Source organism: Eleutherodactylus coqui, chromosome 7 (genome assembly GCF_035609145.1).
Source record: "Eleutherodactylus coqui strain aEleCoq1 chromosome 7, aEleCoq1.hap1, whole genome shotgun sequence".
Classification (NCBI taxonomy): Eukaryota; Metazoa; Chordata; class Amphibia; order Anura; family Eleutherodactylidae; genus Eleutherodactylus; species Eleutherodactylus coqui.
In genome coordinates, this window is record NC_089843.1 from 68119804 (window position 1) to 68135674 (window position 15871).

At 47.1% G+C, this 15871-nt stretch overlaps 1 protein-coding gene across 1 annotated transcript in view; it reads right to left on the minus strand.

The window, feature by feature from the left end:
• The window catches only part of DTHD1 (death domain containing 1), a 46761-nt gene that overhangs the window by 6072 nt on the left and 24818 nt on the right, over positions 1 to 15871 (minus strand). The window contains exons 6-8 of the mRNA XM_066574789.1: positions 8028 to 8186; positions 4142 to 4437; positions 1679 to 1923 (exon numbers count right to left, since the gene is read on the minus strand). Coding sequence (XP_066430886.1) covers positions 1679 to 1923; positions 4142 to 4437; positions 8028 to 8186 — 700 coding nt within the window. The remainder of the gene's footprint in view (positions 1 to 1678; positions 1924 to 4141; positions 4438 to 8027; positions 8187 to 15871) is intronic.

Below are 15871 nucleotides of genomic sequence, written 5' to 3' on the forward strand. Positions count from 1 at the left end.
ATGGCATGCCCTATTCCTGCCTGGTTCACAGATGAGAAATAGGATGTGCCAATGCAGGTCAATGTGCACCATCTGAGTATACTGGACAAAACACAGAAGGCACAGGGGTAAAAGTTAAGAGTCCCTGCAAAGTTCCAGAAGTTTCAGAAGAGAGAAAGAATAGGTTTAGCGTGCATCATGCGGATAGCTAGTTAGGGGATAAACATCATCGTTTTTCAGTTAATTTTCTTGGATGTAAGGGTGCCTACCCACTGGAGTTTTTTTTTCCCTGCGAAATTCGTAGCATTTTTTTTTCTGAAGAGGTCTATGGGACTTGTAATGTTAAAATCGCGATCGCGCAAAATCGCAATTTACCGTGAAATCGCGGTAAGTTGCGATTCTGCGCGATCGTGATTTTAAAGGGGTTGTCCCGCGCCGAAACGGTTTTTTTTTTTTTCAACAGTCCCCCCGTTCGGCGCGAGACAACCCCGATGCAGGGGTTAAACAAGAACACCGGACAGCGCTTACCTGAATCTCCGCGCTCCGGTGACTTCTTACTTACCTGCTGAAGATGGCCGCCGGGATCTTCTCCCTCGGTGGACCGCAGGGCTTCTGTGCGATCCATTGCCGATTCCAGCCTCCTGATTGGCTGGAATCGGCACACGTGACGGGGTGGAGCTACAAGGAGTCGCTCTCCGGCACTAGCGGCCCCATTCAGAAAAGAAGAAGACCCGGACTGCGCAAGCGCGTCTAATCTGGCGATTAGACGCTAAAAATTAGACGGCTCCATGGAAACGAGGACGCTAGCAACGGAACAGGTAAGTGAATAACTTCTGTATGGCTCATAATTAATGCACAATGTACATTACAAAGTGCATTAATATGGCCATACAGAAGTGTATACCCCCACTTTGTTTCGCGGGACAACCCCTTTAACATTACAAGTCCCATAGACCCCTGCAGAAAAAAAATGCTGTGAATTTTGCAGGGAAAAAAAAATTCCAGTGGGTAGGCATCCTAAGAGCGCCTACCCACTTGCGTTGCCGATTTTCGCGCGTGAAGAACGCGGCGTTTTCGCGCGTTTTTCGCGGCGGTTTTTGCGCATTTTTTGCAGCCCTCCATTGACAATCATGGGTGCATTAAGAGAAAAATAAGGACACATATGCAACTGACAGTTCCTATGTGAAAAAACCCCACGAAACGGAAAAAAACCCCAGATGGACAAGAACACATTCTATACTAATTGCGCTTGAGAAAAAACGCAAAACATCGCAGGAAAAAAAATCGCCAGTGGGTAGGCACCCTAAGGAAGGACAAAGGGTGCTGCAACAAGTACAGGTTGTAAGACTTGTCCCAAACATTTCGGGACTTTAGGCAGCAAAACTTCCAGCCACCATCTTAAACTTGGGTATCAAGAGATTGACTATACATATGTATATTTGGAAATTAACTCTTTAATTTCCCAATCTACAATAAGTGAGTTTTCTGTTAACTCCCTCCTGCCTCATTGGACTCTCTTCTCGGGGGGGGGGGGGGGGGGGGGGGCAACGCTGCACTACACCAGGACACCATACCCTTTTTGATTTTAAGGTTATGTCTTCATGGATGAAAAAAAATAGAATTTTCATATAAGTACAGAATCCCTCTAAATAAAATGAATTCCTAAAAAGTACAATATAGTTAATGTTAAAAGCAATACCTTTGGAAGAGTAACTGATAGCTTGCATTCTGGAGTTCTCTGCTGTATATAGTTATCTGTGGACAGTCCCGTATTGTAGCTTCCTATAACTTCCTCTCTGGATATTTTATAAAAGACAACGGTCCCCTTATAATGTGGGGAACTGTAGTTTCCAAACTCGTCCACAACACGAAGATCCAAGTACTTTTTTTGCATTCTTTGCGAATGAAATGTCAGTTTAAATGTCTTTCCAGACTCTTTCCCATCTAAAGTTGGGTAATTAATAAAAGCATCACATTAGAAGATGTTTACATTGATGTCATTGTGTAATGTAAAGAGTGTATTAGAGTTAAGCCTTTTAGGGTACATTCACATTGCATGTGCTTTGTGCAGTGTACTCTGGTGTATGTGCTGGGAAAAGTCTAACATATTCATTGGCCCCCCTTTACCCAATACAGGCCAAAAGAGCATTCACAAGATCATCAGTGCATTGATCAGTAGGCGTCCTATAAGTCTGACTCTACTGATCATACATTTATGGCCTACCTAAAGTTGGCTACACAATTTTAATTAAAAGTTGCACAAAACACAGATTATGGTGGGATTGGCCGATTTTCTAAGATTTTGTTGACATTTTATTTTGTAAATATATGTTTGGCAGATGTGCTGGGAGGGATCCTGGTGCATACCCCAAATGTGAGCATAGGCCTCCGCTTACCTGATGGACTCCAAAAAAATGGCCCTTTGGCTTCTGCTGGACTGCTATACTTTGTCAGACCTTTTTTTTTTACTATATAGGAATGCTCAGCAAACTTACTTCTTATACAGAGTGATATATAGTACCTTTATTTAAATATTGTGACTAATGAACAATGTATGCCGCTGTATAGTCATATACTATACAGCCTTCCATCAGAGGTATATGGTGCAGAATACTCCCAAAGTATTTTAACATGCCCAAGCCTTTGCTCCCATGGAAGATCAGCCACTTTTTGAATCAACAGCTTTTTTTACAAATATGGCTAGTTTAAAGGGGTTGCCCGTGACTTTACTGTTGGTGATATATCGCCAGGATAGGTCATTAATAGCTGGTTGACGGAAGTTTGCTACTTGGGATCCCCATCGATCAGCTGTTCCCTGGCAACACTGTCATTATGGACAGAGCTTTGTCTGTACTGAACCAGACTGGGCTGGTATTACAGGTGAAGCTCCCATTCAATGGGCATGCCTGCAATACCAACTGGGCCGCTGCACTATGGGCAGGACTGTCTGCTTTTGGCTCTGTCTGCAATGACAGATGACACAATATCAGCTGATCAATGGGGATAACAAGTGACCGACCCCTGCCAATCCACTTTTGATGACCTATCCTGAGTATAGGTTATCAGTAGTAAAGTTCCAGACCACCCCCTCAAGGAGGGGATTAATGTCTTCATAAACTCCTTTAGAATATGCTCCCATTTTCACTAGACACTGTGACAATTCTGTCACAATGTCCAGTGACAATGGGACTCCCCGTGGAGATCAAGAAATCCTCTGCCACAGTTGTCATAGCTGTAGCAGAGGATTGCGATGTTCTCTGTATGTCAATTGACCACAGGTGTATGTCAATTAACCACAACCGCAGCAGCGTTTATTCGCCGTGACGCCCGCTTCGGTCACGCAAATTTTTGAACGCATAACTGATACATTGAAAAATTTGTGCATCAAAATGCCCGTGTGACTGAGGCCTCAGAATGCAGGGATGCCGGTTCAATTGTTTTTCTTTTAAAACTTTTTTTTTCCTGAAGTAAAAAATATTTAAAAAATGATATAACCTTGGTATTGCAGTAATTGTGCTGATCTAGATAAGAAAAATATAATGTTATTTTTACCAAATAGTGAATATAGTGAAAACAAAACCAAAATACAATGACAGAATTTCAGCTTTTTTTTTAAACAATTTCCAACCAAAAGCATTTAATAAAAGGTATACAACACAATTATAAGTACCCCAGAGTGGAGCTATTAAAAAATACAACACAACACACAAAAACCAAGCCCTCATATGGCTATGTCAATGCGTTAAAGGGAAATAAACCTATCAGCACCTATAACACTATAATTGAGGTTCATGGACTTATAGGACAGGGAGTCCGCGGGTGTGCTTTTTATACTTACATGACTCCCTGATCCCTCGCTTTCAGCCTGGGAAACTGACAATCCTCCACTGCATTGGAATAATCTCTGCACTTGATGTATGCACACATACACTGTTCTCTGTAGGCGCACTGACTGCAGAGATGAGTCCAATGCATCGACCGCCTGCTGACTTCCAGGCTGACAAGAGATCAAGGAGTCAAGTAAGTATAGAAAGCACACTCCTGGACTCCATGTCCCCCATTCTAACTTAGTTTTGGTGCTCATAGGTGATGATGACAATTTCCATTTAAAGGTATTATGACCTTACAGTATTTCTGTATATTAAAACATTATAGAACTTACCGTTATCTGATGCTGCTATGTTTCCACAAAATCTAAAATGCATTTGGTCTCCTTCTTGAAGAGCAATTGCTTCGGAGGGTTCAGGGGGGCCATTATATCCCGCCTCAATTAGGGCAGAGATTTCCCAGTTTAACTCCTTGGATGGAACCAGCTTAACAATGACCTTGTTAAAGTTATCATTCTTTCTGTACAACACAACATTGACCATTGAGCTGTAGATAGCGTATTCCAGGCTCTGAATAAAGCTAATCAGGTGAGTGTTGTCCATAGCTGAAGAAAGACGGACTACAATAAATCTGTAACATAAGATAATGTGAAGTCATGGAAATGTACAATATGTAGTAATAGGATAAAATATGCATTAAATGAGATAATGAGATATAAGGCTCAAACATATACAAGAGACACCAGTGCCTCCTTGCAGAGTCTTTCTAATGGGCTGCTCGCTGTCAGTGACTTCTGTTAAAGCCTCTACAGGATAATCACCCAAAAAGTATATACTGATATTGCAGTGAACAGCCACTAGTCAGAACCGACTAGACACTGCTGGCTAAAATAATATACCACTAGGTAGAGTACACAAAAATGCCAAAAGCCAGTGGTCTACCTGCTGCACCTGGTAAATGTAGATTAAATAATTGTACTTGAATAAGTAGACGTTTTAATCACCTGTGGTACATGAGACTGACCAGCAACAAACTTGTGCCTTATACAGTGTGCAATGGTCGCTTTGTGTCACCTCAAAGTCACGCGTGGTGGTATAAAGTTGCCCAACTTTGCAGCGCACTTTTGACGGGATTTTCGGCAGTGAGCTTGATATATAAGCCCTACCCCGAAAACAAACCCTAGCTGCATAAAAAAAAATACATCACCTAACAGCCACTGTCCGGCTCAGTTGCACACTTTTCTGGGACTTGTCTTCAGTCTTCAGGCAAGGCTTCCTGGTCAGGGCTTTGAAAAACCCTGCCTCCAGGAAACGCTGCCTCTGATTGGTTCTCGAGTGCCACGGCTCGGCCAATCAAAGCCAGTGCTTGATAAACCAATCACAGCCATTAAATTAACTCTGATTGACTGAGCAGTGTAGCTCGAAAACCAATCACAGCGCTTCCTAGAGGAGGGGATTTTGAACTCCCAATCTAGGAGGAGCTGACAAAAGACTTCAAGCAGCGGCTGTTAGTTGATGTATTTTTTTAAATGCAGCTGGACTTATTTTAGAGCTTTTACAGTAGGACTTCCTACTGTAAAAGTTGCATCGCACCAAACGAAAACACGTTTGGTGATTGTGCCTCTCAGGTATTGCAACAGAAAGGAAGGATCCATAGGGAAACATGGGCTAGAAAACCTCGCAAATCGCTGCAATATTTAGCAACCTGCAATTTTTTTTCTCGCAATGTAGCAGCCTAAAAAACATCGCTAATGTGAAGAAACCCACTGGAAAGCATGGGCTTAATGTACATACGATTTGTAGCATTGTTGCATTGTGAGAAAAGTTTGTGCGATTTTGTCGCTCGTGTGAAACTGGCCTTAATGAAGCCCTTGATTAGTTGCATCAGGTGTGCTTGAGACAACACATGATTATCAAATTTGTGCTCTTACAAGGGATTCTGTTTGGGTGTTGAATAATTGTGAGATTGTAGTAGTCACTAAAAGCGCACAGACACAACGATTATCGCTCAAAATTTGCTCAAAAGCCGTCTTTTGAGCGATAATCGTTGCGTCTAAATGCACGACCATCGTGCACTGTTTGATCATCGCTCATTTCTAGCCAGCTAGAAATTAACGACGAGCTTCATCAACACAGCACACTGATATCTCAGCGAGCGGCACTGATAGTATTCTTTAAGTTGGTATTGTTCTGGTAGTTCTCAGTGGGACATCAGCTGAAAGCGCCGAGAACAATGCAGCTGTTTGCATATACAAAAAGCTGCATTGTTCTCTGAGCTATCGCAGTGGTATCCAGCTCCGCCGGAATAACTCTTATGTAGCTAATTAGCTACTTATAGTTATACAAAGATGATCGCTCAAAACTGTCACTCAAACTGTCGTTTGAGAGAACTTTGAGCAATCATCGCTCCGTGTAAATGGGCCTTAAAAGTGTTATTTTGTGTTAAATTTGGAGAAACCATTTGCTTCATTAGTTGTGTTGAGCTATTTAAATTGCTCTTTTGACTATTTTTTTTTTCTTTGTGCAAACAGCTGAATGTCTGTAAATGTGGCAAACAAACCTAATTTGTAGTGGGGATTGAATCATTTTGATTGCAACTATGCTTATTCAGATACAACTAATTTATCTGCATTTACCAGGTGCAATAGGTAGACCCCTGGCTTTTGGCATTTCCTTTGTACTGACACTATTGTATATTGCAGTTTTAGTCAACAGTTGTCTAGGTGTTTCTGTCTATTCAGGAGCATGGCTTAGCATTTCAATAGGTAATTAGATGTCGCTTTGTAGATTTAAAGATGGCCAGATGTTTCCTGAGAATAGTTGGGATTTTTGCATATCTATGAGATCATCAAGGAGCTTTGTTACACAGTGCTGTATTCTTATATAACTGTGGAACAATGACCGCATACATTTTACCGTTTCAAATGTGCATATAGGATGTATATATAATGGAGGAAGCGGCACAGTAATGTCTAGTCCTGTCAGTAATGTCTACTCCTGTAACCCATTACTGCTCCAGCAGTAACGGTTGTCACTTGTCAGGGCAGTTTTTCTGTAACTTGAGAACAAGATTGTGAGCAATGATTGAATTCAATGACTTGTGTAGGCCAATTACTGCACATCTTTAAAAACTTAACATTTCCATGGTAAACAAGGTGGAAAAAGCTACATACTATGTGTATACTTCTCTGAAAAAAGTTCCTGGAAAACTTATAAAAGTAGAGGGTTAAATATATGCAGTGCAAATATAGGAGCCTTATGTGATGCCAAGTGTTAAGGCCTCATGTCCACGGGGAAAATCAGGCCCGCTACGGATTCTCCATGGAGAATCCGTAGCGGGTCCTCCCTGCCCCGCGGACATGAGGGCTGAAAATAGCAATTACTCAACCTCTCCGCACGCTCCGGATCTTCCCTTCTTCACGGCTTGATCTTCTCTCAGTCGCAGCCGGATCTTCTTTCTTCGGCCCGGCGGATGTGGACGGCACGCCGGCTGTGTGCTGCGCGCATGCGCCGGCCAGAAGAAAAAAGATCCGGCCGCGACGGAGAGAAGATCAAGCCGTGAAGAAGGGAAGATCCGGATTCTGATTTTAGGTCTCCCGCGGATCCGGACGGCTTCCATAGGCTTCAATAGAAGCCTGCGGGAGCCGTACTCGCGGGAGACCCGCACCTAAATGGAGCATGGTCCGGATTTTTTAATGCTCCATTTTTTTTTCTAATTCACTTTTATTGACCATCCGTGGGTATTTATCTACCCGCGGGTGGTCAATGCATCCCTCTGGAATACGGATCCGCGTGCGGGTGATCCGCTGCGGATTTTAATTATTACTTTGCCCATGGACATGAGGCCTAAGGCAGCAGAAATGCAGTCCTAAGCTCTCACTCACGACCTGAAGGTTGTGGGTTCAGGTAGCCGGCTCAAGGTTGACTCAGCCTTCCATCTTCTGAGATTGGTAAAATGAGTTGGGGGGGTGGGGGGTGAGGGGTAAAAGATGACTGGGGAAGGCAATGCCAAACCACCCTGCAAAAACAGTCTGTCGAAAAAACATCACAATGTGATGTTCCCCTGGGACTCCTATTAAGTAGCTGAGTAGCTACCTAAAGGTTTATGCAAAATGATCGCTCAAAGCTGTCACTCAAACTGTCGTTTGAGCGATCTTTGAGTGATCATCGCTCCATGTAAATGGGCCTTATGTAAATTGTTAATTGCATTTAGTATGTTACCTGCGTATATGTTCAGTCACATCAAATGAGACTATGCCATTTTGAACATTTTTTACCACAATGTCATCCAAAACAATCCACTGATCTTCTTTTAACGCCAGTAATTTCATGAATTCACTGGGATTATCACTGTGCTTCCTCACTGAGGCGCTGACTGCTCTGCAATATAAGAAAACAACATTTATGGGTCAAGCCAAATGATTATAGATACAATATTCTATCATTTGCCACATATACGGAAATTATTATTATGGTTTTTAGGTTGTGTTAGTTAAAGGGGTTGTCCCGCGAAACAAAGTGGGTCTATACACTTCTGTATGGCCATATTAATGCACTTTGTAATGTACATTGAGCATTAATTATGAGCCATACAGAAGTTATCAGAAATTTTTCACTTACCTGTTCCGTTGCTGGCGTCCTCGTTTCCATGGAGCCGTCTAATTTTCAGCGTCTAATCGCCAGATTAGACGCGCTTGCGCAGTCCGGTCTTCTTCTTTTCTCAATGGGGCTCCGTGTAGCTCCGCCCCGTCACGTGCCGATTCCAGCCAATCAGGAGGCTGGAATCGGCAATGGACTGCACAGAAGCCCTGCGGTCCACCGAGGGAGAAGATCCCGGCGGCCATCTTCAGCAGGTAAGTAAGAAGTCACCGGAGCGCGGGGATTCAGGTAAGCGCTGTCCGGTGTTCTTGTTTAACCCCTGCATCGGGGTTGTCTCGCGCCGAACGGGGGGGCTGTTGAAAAAAAAAAAAACCCGTTTCGGCGCGGGACAACCCCTTTAATAATTAATATCTTTCTGGAAACGGGCCATTGGGCTGATGTAAGATACCGAAAGGTATGCTAATTGTTTGGTCTTATTAACACTGGTTATATGAGTGTGAAATACAGCACTTTAATATTGTTCTATGTTGTTGTAAAAGTTGTGATAGAAGAGAAAAGCAGCAAGGCAGTTGTACAATTCTGTAATAGTCCGGAAACCAAAAGTGAAGAGTAAGAAATAGAGAGTTGTGTATGTGAAGTAAGGCTATGAGAGCTGAGACTCGTAGCTCTGGTCCATTCAAAACAGAAAGAGGTACTCAAAGAGGCAAAGTTGTGAAGGTTGACGTCAGTGAGTGTGCTATCTTTACTGTACTTTGCTGGCTCTACTCTGCTGATGACTTGTATCCCTCACAACTCTGAGACCAGTGAGAAGGTGTCGTCCGATGGCTGTAGTTACCCATTAGTGAGAGCCAGTTACTGGAACTGTTCACGTTATATTCAATAAAGCATTGAAAAATGTAGCTCCGACACTCTGCATTGCTCATTGCAGGATCCAGCCCCTGGTACACCTGGGATGGTCTGGTGTTGTATGCTTATCAGGCTCTGCCTAAAAAACTCTGTGGTATACTGATGGGTAATGGAGGAGGTGGTGGTTAGTCGATCTAAAGAACCCCAACATCATCTTACACTGAGATACTTAGGAGTGCAGCATCTATGAGAATAACTTGCATTGGGATCTTTTCTGCAGTGGAAAATTCGCATCAAAATCCACATCCAAACCACGGAAAAAAAGCGTCAGAAACCTGCAGTAGGGTGGACTTTCATGCAGATATGCAGTAGATTTTAATTGAAGGAGTAAACTTTGAAGCATATTTTTAGAGATGAGCGAACGTACTCGTCCGAGCTTGATACTCGTTCGAGTATTAGCGTGTTCAAGATGCTCGTTACTCGTGACGAGTACCACGCGATGTTCGGGTTACTTTCACTTTCATCTCTGAGACGTTAGCGCGCTTTTGTGGCCAATAGAAAGACACGGAAGGCATTACAACTTCCCCCTGCGACGTTCAAGCCCTATACCACCCCCCTGCAGTGAGTGGCTGGCGAGATCAGGTGTCACCCGAGTATAAAAATCGGCCCCTCCCGCGGCTCGCCACAGATGCGTTCTGACATAGAGGAGGGAAAGTGGTATCTTGGTGGAGCTGCTATAGGGAGAGTGTTAGGAGTATTTTAGGCTTCAAGAACCCCAACGGTCCTTGTTAGGGCCACATCTAACCGTGTGCAGTACTGTGGAGGCTGCTTTTTGCAGTGTTGCACTTTTTTTTTTTTTTGGTATATCGGCCGTGCAGAGCATTGCGCCCTGCAGTAATACTCCAGGGCCAGAAGTGGTGATTAGGCAGGGACAGAAGACATATTGATTGAATATAGGCAGTGGGCCTTTGCAAAAACATTTGGGGAAAAAAATCTATTTGGGCTGCCTGTGACTGTCCTCAGTGTTCTGGGTCTCTGCTGGGTGTAGTAGTCCTCCAAATTCATACACAGCCAGCTAAGTGTTACAGCAGGCTTGCGCAAAATTATTTCCTAGCTCTGTCTGGGCTGTTAAATAACCGATGTATTGCAGTCCACAGTGCAACACTCTGCAGTTCTTTGACATACTCCAGGGCCAGAAGCGGTTAGGCAGGGACAGAAGACATATTGATTGAATATAGGCAGTGGGCCTTTGCAAAAACATTTGGGGAAAAAAATCTATTTGGGCTGCCTGTGACTGTCCTCAGTGTTCTGGGTCTCTGCTGGGTGTAGTAGTTCTCCAAATTCATACGCAGCCAGCTAAGTGTTACAGCAGGCTTGCGCAAAATTATTTCCTGGCGTTCCGTAAGCGAAGTCAGCCTCCAACCACAGGCCAATAAGCGGCACATTTAATTACAGAGTTCTGTTTCTGCATTACTGGTAATACAGCATGCTGAGGGGTAGGGGTAGGCCTAGAGGACGTGGACGTGGCCGAGGACGCGGAGGCCCAAGTCAGGGTGTGGGCACAGGCCGAGCTCCTGATCCAGGTGTATCGCAGCCGACTGCTGCGGGATTAGGAGAGAGGCACGTTTCTGGTGTCCCCACATTCATCGCACAATTAATGGGTCCACGCGGTAGACCTTTATTAGAAAATGAGCAGTGTGAGCAGGTCCTGTCGTGGATGGCAGAAAGTGCATCCAGCAATCTATCGTCCACCCACAGTTCTGCGCCGTCCACTGCTGCAACTCAGAATCCTCTGGTTGCTGCTCCTCCTTCCTCCCAGCCTCCTCACTCCATTACAATGACACATTCTGAGGAGCGGGCAGACTCCCAGGAACTGTTCTCGGGCCCCTGCTCAGATTGGGCAGCAGTGGTTCCTCTCCCACCAGAGGAGTTTATCGTGACTGATGCCCAACCTTTGGAAAGTTCCCGGGGTCCGGGGGATGAGGCTGGGGACTTCCGGCAACTGTCTCAAGACCTTTCAGTGGGTGAGGAGGACGATGACGATGAGACACAGTTGTCTATCAGTGAGGTAGTAATAAGGGCCGTAAGTCCGAGGGAGGAGCGCACAGAGGATTCGGAGGAAGAGCAGCAGGACAATGAGGTGACTGAGCCCACCTGGTTTGCTACGCCTACTGAGGACAGGTCTTCAGAGGGGGAGGCAAGGGCAGCAGCAGGGCAGGTTGGAAGAGGTAGTGCGATGTCCAGGGGTAGAGGCAGGGCCAGACCGAATAATCCACCAACTGTTTCCCAAAGCGCCCCCTCGCTCCATGCCACCCTGCAGAGGCCGAGGGGTGCTCAAAGGTCTGGGAGTTTTTCACTGAGAGTGCAGACGACCGACGAACAGTGGTGTGCAACCTTTGTCGCGCCAAGATCAGCCGGGGAGCCACCACCACCAGCCTCACCACCACCAGCATGCGCAGACATATGATGGCCAAGCACCCCACAAGGTGGGACGAAAGCCGTTCACCGCCTCTGGTTTGCACCGCTGCCTCTCCCCCTGTGCCCCAACCTGCCAGTGAGATCCAACCCCCCTCTCAGGGCACAGGCACTACCGTCTCCTGGCCTGCACCCACACCCTCACCTCCGCTGTCCTCGGCCCCATCCACCAATGTCTGTCAGCGCACCGTCCAGCCGTCGCTAGCGCAAGTGTTTGAGCGCAAGCACAAGTACGCCGCCACGCACCCGCACGCTCAAGCGTTAAACGTGCACATAGCCAAATTTATCAGCCTGGAGATGCTGCCGTATAGGGTTGTGGAAACGGAGTCTTTCAAAAGTATGATGGCGGCGGCGGCCCCGCGCTACTCAGTTCCCAGTCGCCACTACTTTTCCCGATGTGCTGTCCCAGCCCTGCACGACCATGTCTCCCGCAACATTGTACGCGCCCTCACCAACGCGGTTACTGCCAAGGTCCACTTAACAACGGACACGTGGACAAGCACAGGCGGGCAGGGCCACTATATCTCCCTGATGGCACATTGGGTGAATTTAGTGGAGGCTGGGACAGAGTCAGAGCTGGGACCGCTCACGTCCTACCCACCCCCAGAATTGCGGGCCCCAGCTCGGTGGTGGTATCTGCGGCGGTCTATGCTTCCTCCACTAAACCACCCTCCTCCTCCTCCTCCTCCTCCAACGCAACCTCTGTCTCGCAATCAAGATGTGTTAGCAGCAGCAGCAGCACGTCGCCAGCAGTCGGTGTCGCGCGGCGTGGCAGCACAGCGGTGGGCAAGCGTCAGCAGGCCGTGCTGAAACTACTCAGCTTAGGAGAGAAGAGGCACACGGCCCACGAACTGCTGCAGGGTCTGACAGAGCAGACCGACCGCTGGCTTGCGCCGCTAGCCTCCAACCGGGCATGGTCGTGTGTGACAACGGCCGTAACCTGATGGCGGCTCTGCAGCTCGGCAGCCTCACGCACGTGCCATGCCTGGCCCACGTCTTTAATTTGGTGGTTCAGCGCTTTCTGAAAAGCTAACCACGCTTGTCAGACCTGCTTGGAAAGGTGCGCCGGCTCTGCGCACATTTCCGCAAGTCCCACACGGACGCTGCCACCCTGCGCACCCTACAACATCGGTTTAATCTGCCAGTGCACCGACTGCTGTGCGACGTGCCCACACGGTGGAACTCTACGCTCCACATGTTGGCCAGGCTCTATGAGCAGCGTAGAGCTATAGTGGAATACCAACTCCAACATGGGCGGCGCAGTGGAAGTCAGCCTCCTCAATTCTTTACAGAAGAGTGGGCCTGGTTGGCAGACATCTGCAAGGTGCTTAGAAACTTTGAGGAGTCTACCCAGATGGTGAGCAGCGATGCTGCAATCATTAGCATCACCATTCCTCTGCTATGCCTCTTGAGAAGTTCCCTGCAATGCATAAAGGCAGACGCTTTGCGCTCGGAAACAGAGCCGGGGGAAGACAGTATGTCACTGGATAGTCAGAGCACCCTCCTGTCTATATCTCAGCGCGTTGAGGAGGAGGAGGAGGAGGAGCATGAGGAGGATGAGGAGGAGGGGGAAGAGACAGCTTGGCCCACTGCTGACGGTACACATGCTGCTTTCCTGTCATCCTTTCAGCGTGTACGGCCTGAGGAGGAGGAGGAGGAGGATCCTGAAAGTGATCTTCCTAGTGAGGACAGCCATGTGTTGCGTACAGGTACCCTGGCACACATGGCTGACTTCATGTTAGGATGCCTTTCTCGTGACCCTCGCGTTACACGCATTCTGGCCACTACGGATTACTGGGTGTACACACTGCTTGACCCACGGTATAAGGAGAACCTGCCCACTCTCATTCCCAAAGAGGAAAGGGGTTCGAGAGTGATGCTATGCCACAGGACCCTGGCGGACAAACTGATGGTAAAATTCCCATCCGACAGCGCTAGTGGCCGAAGGCGCAGTTCCGAGGGCAAGGTAGCAGGGGAGGCGCGGAGATCAGGCAGCATGTACAGCACAGGCAGTGGAACACTCTCTAAGGCCCTTGACAGCTTTATGGCTCCCCAGCAAGACTGTGTCACCGCTCCCCAGTCAAGGCTGAGTCGGCGGGAGCACTGTAAAAGGATGGTGAGGGAGTACATAGCCGATCGCACGACCATCCTTGGTGACGCCTCTGCCCCCTACAACTACTGGGTGTCAAAGCTGGACACGTGGCCTGAACTCGCACTGTATGCCCTGGAGGTGCTTGTTTGTCCTGCGGCTAGCGTCTTGTCAGAGAGGGTGTTTAGTGCGGCTGGAGGAATCATCACGGATAAGCGTACCCGCCTGTCAACCGACAGTGCCGACAGGCTAACACTCATCAAGATGAACAAAGCCTGGATTTCCCCAGACTTCTCTTCTCCACCAGCGGACAGCAGCGATACCTAAGCAATACGTAGGCTGCACCCGTGGATGGAAGCATCGTTCTCTATCCCCATCAAAAACGGGGACCTTTTTGCTTCATCAATCTGTGTATAATATTCCTCCTCCTCCTCCTGCTCCTCCTCCTGAAACCTCACATAATCACGCTGAACGGGCAATTTTTCTTAGGCCCACAAGGTTCAGTCATATAATTTTTGTAAACAATTTTTATACGTTTCAATGCTCATTAAAGCGTTGAAACTTTCACCTCAACCAATTTTTATTTTAACTGGGCTGCCTCCAGGCCTAGTTACCAATTAAGCCACATTAACCAAAGCGATTAATGGATTTCACCTGCCCTCTTGGTTGGGCATGGGCAATTTTTCTCAGGTACATTAGTACTGTTGGTACACCAATTTTTGGGGGCCCTCGCCTACAGTGTAATCAAATTAATTTTTAGCCCACCTGCATTACAGCTGACGTTACATCAGCTGTGTTGGGCACTGCAATGGGATATATTTATGTACCGCCGGTGGGTTCCAGGGAGCCACCCATGCTGTGGGTGCACACGGAATTCCCATTGCGGAGTTGTACCTGCCTGTGACTATTTATAAAAAACCGCGGTCTGACTGGGGCATGCAGACACCTTGACAGAATGAATAGTGTGTGGCACATAGGTTCCCCATTGCTATGCCCACGTGTGCAGCTCCAGATGGAGGTGGCACAGGATTGGATTTCTCATTGCTTCTGTACAGCATTGTGGACTATCGCCCCGCCCCTTTTAAAGAGGGTCGCTGCCTAGCCGTGCCAACCCTCTGCAGTGTGTGCCTGCTTTTCCTGTGGCAGACGCACTTATAAATAGACATGAGGGTGGCGTGGCATGAGGGCAGCTGAAGGCTGGGCAGGGACAGTTTGGTGTGCGCTGTGGACACTGGGTCGTGTGTGTGTGTGGGGGGTTGGGCAGCATGTAACCCAGGAGAAGTGGCAGCGGAGTGTCATGCAGGCAGTGATTCTGCTTTGTTGGAGGTAGTGGGGTGCTTAGCTAAGGTATGCATTGCTAATGAGGGCTTTTCAGAAGTAAAAGTTGTTGTGGCTTAATAGTGGGACCTGGGAACTTGAGATGCGGCCCAACATGTAGCTCCTCGCCTGCCCTATCCGTTGCTGTGTCGTTCCCATCACTTTCTTGAATTGCCCCGATTTTCACAAATGGAAACCTTAGCGAGCATCGGCGATATACAAAAATGCACGGGTCGCCCATTGACTTCAATGGGGTTCGTTACTCGAAACGAACCCTCGAGCATCGCGATAATTTCGTCCCGAGTAACGAGCACCCGAGCATTTTGGTGCTCGCTCATCTCTACATATTTTGGTGCAATTTTTCCACTGTGGAAAATCCACACCATTTTCTACTACATGTAAGCGAAGCCTTAGCCATCCTTTGATTGCTCAAGTACAAATATTTTAATGCTTTTAGAATTACTGCAGTTTATTTTACTTCGTTATGTGAGCTCTTTGGATATTGTAGCAGGGCAGTATCAGACTGGCCTACAGAGGGTGCTATATAGGCAGTCTGATACTTGGAAAAAGGAATAGCAGGAATTGGATACAAAACAGGCAGTTCCTGCCAGGATCAGAGGGAAGTGACAGCGCAGCGGAAAAGAGGTGCTGCAGGCTGACGGTTCAAGGTGGACCAGCAAAGGCTCCGAGTCTAACAGGGACGACAACCCTGGACTCACTCCCAGGTGGGGGTTCTAAT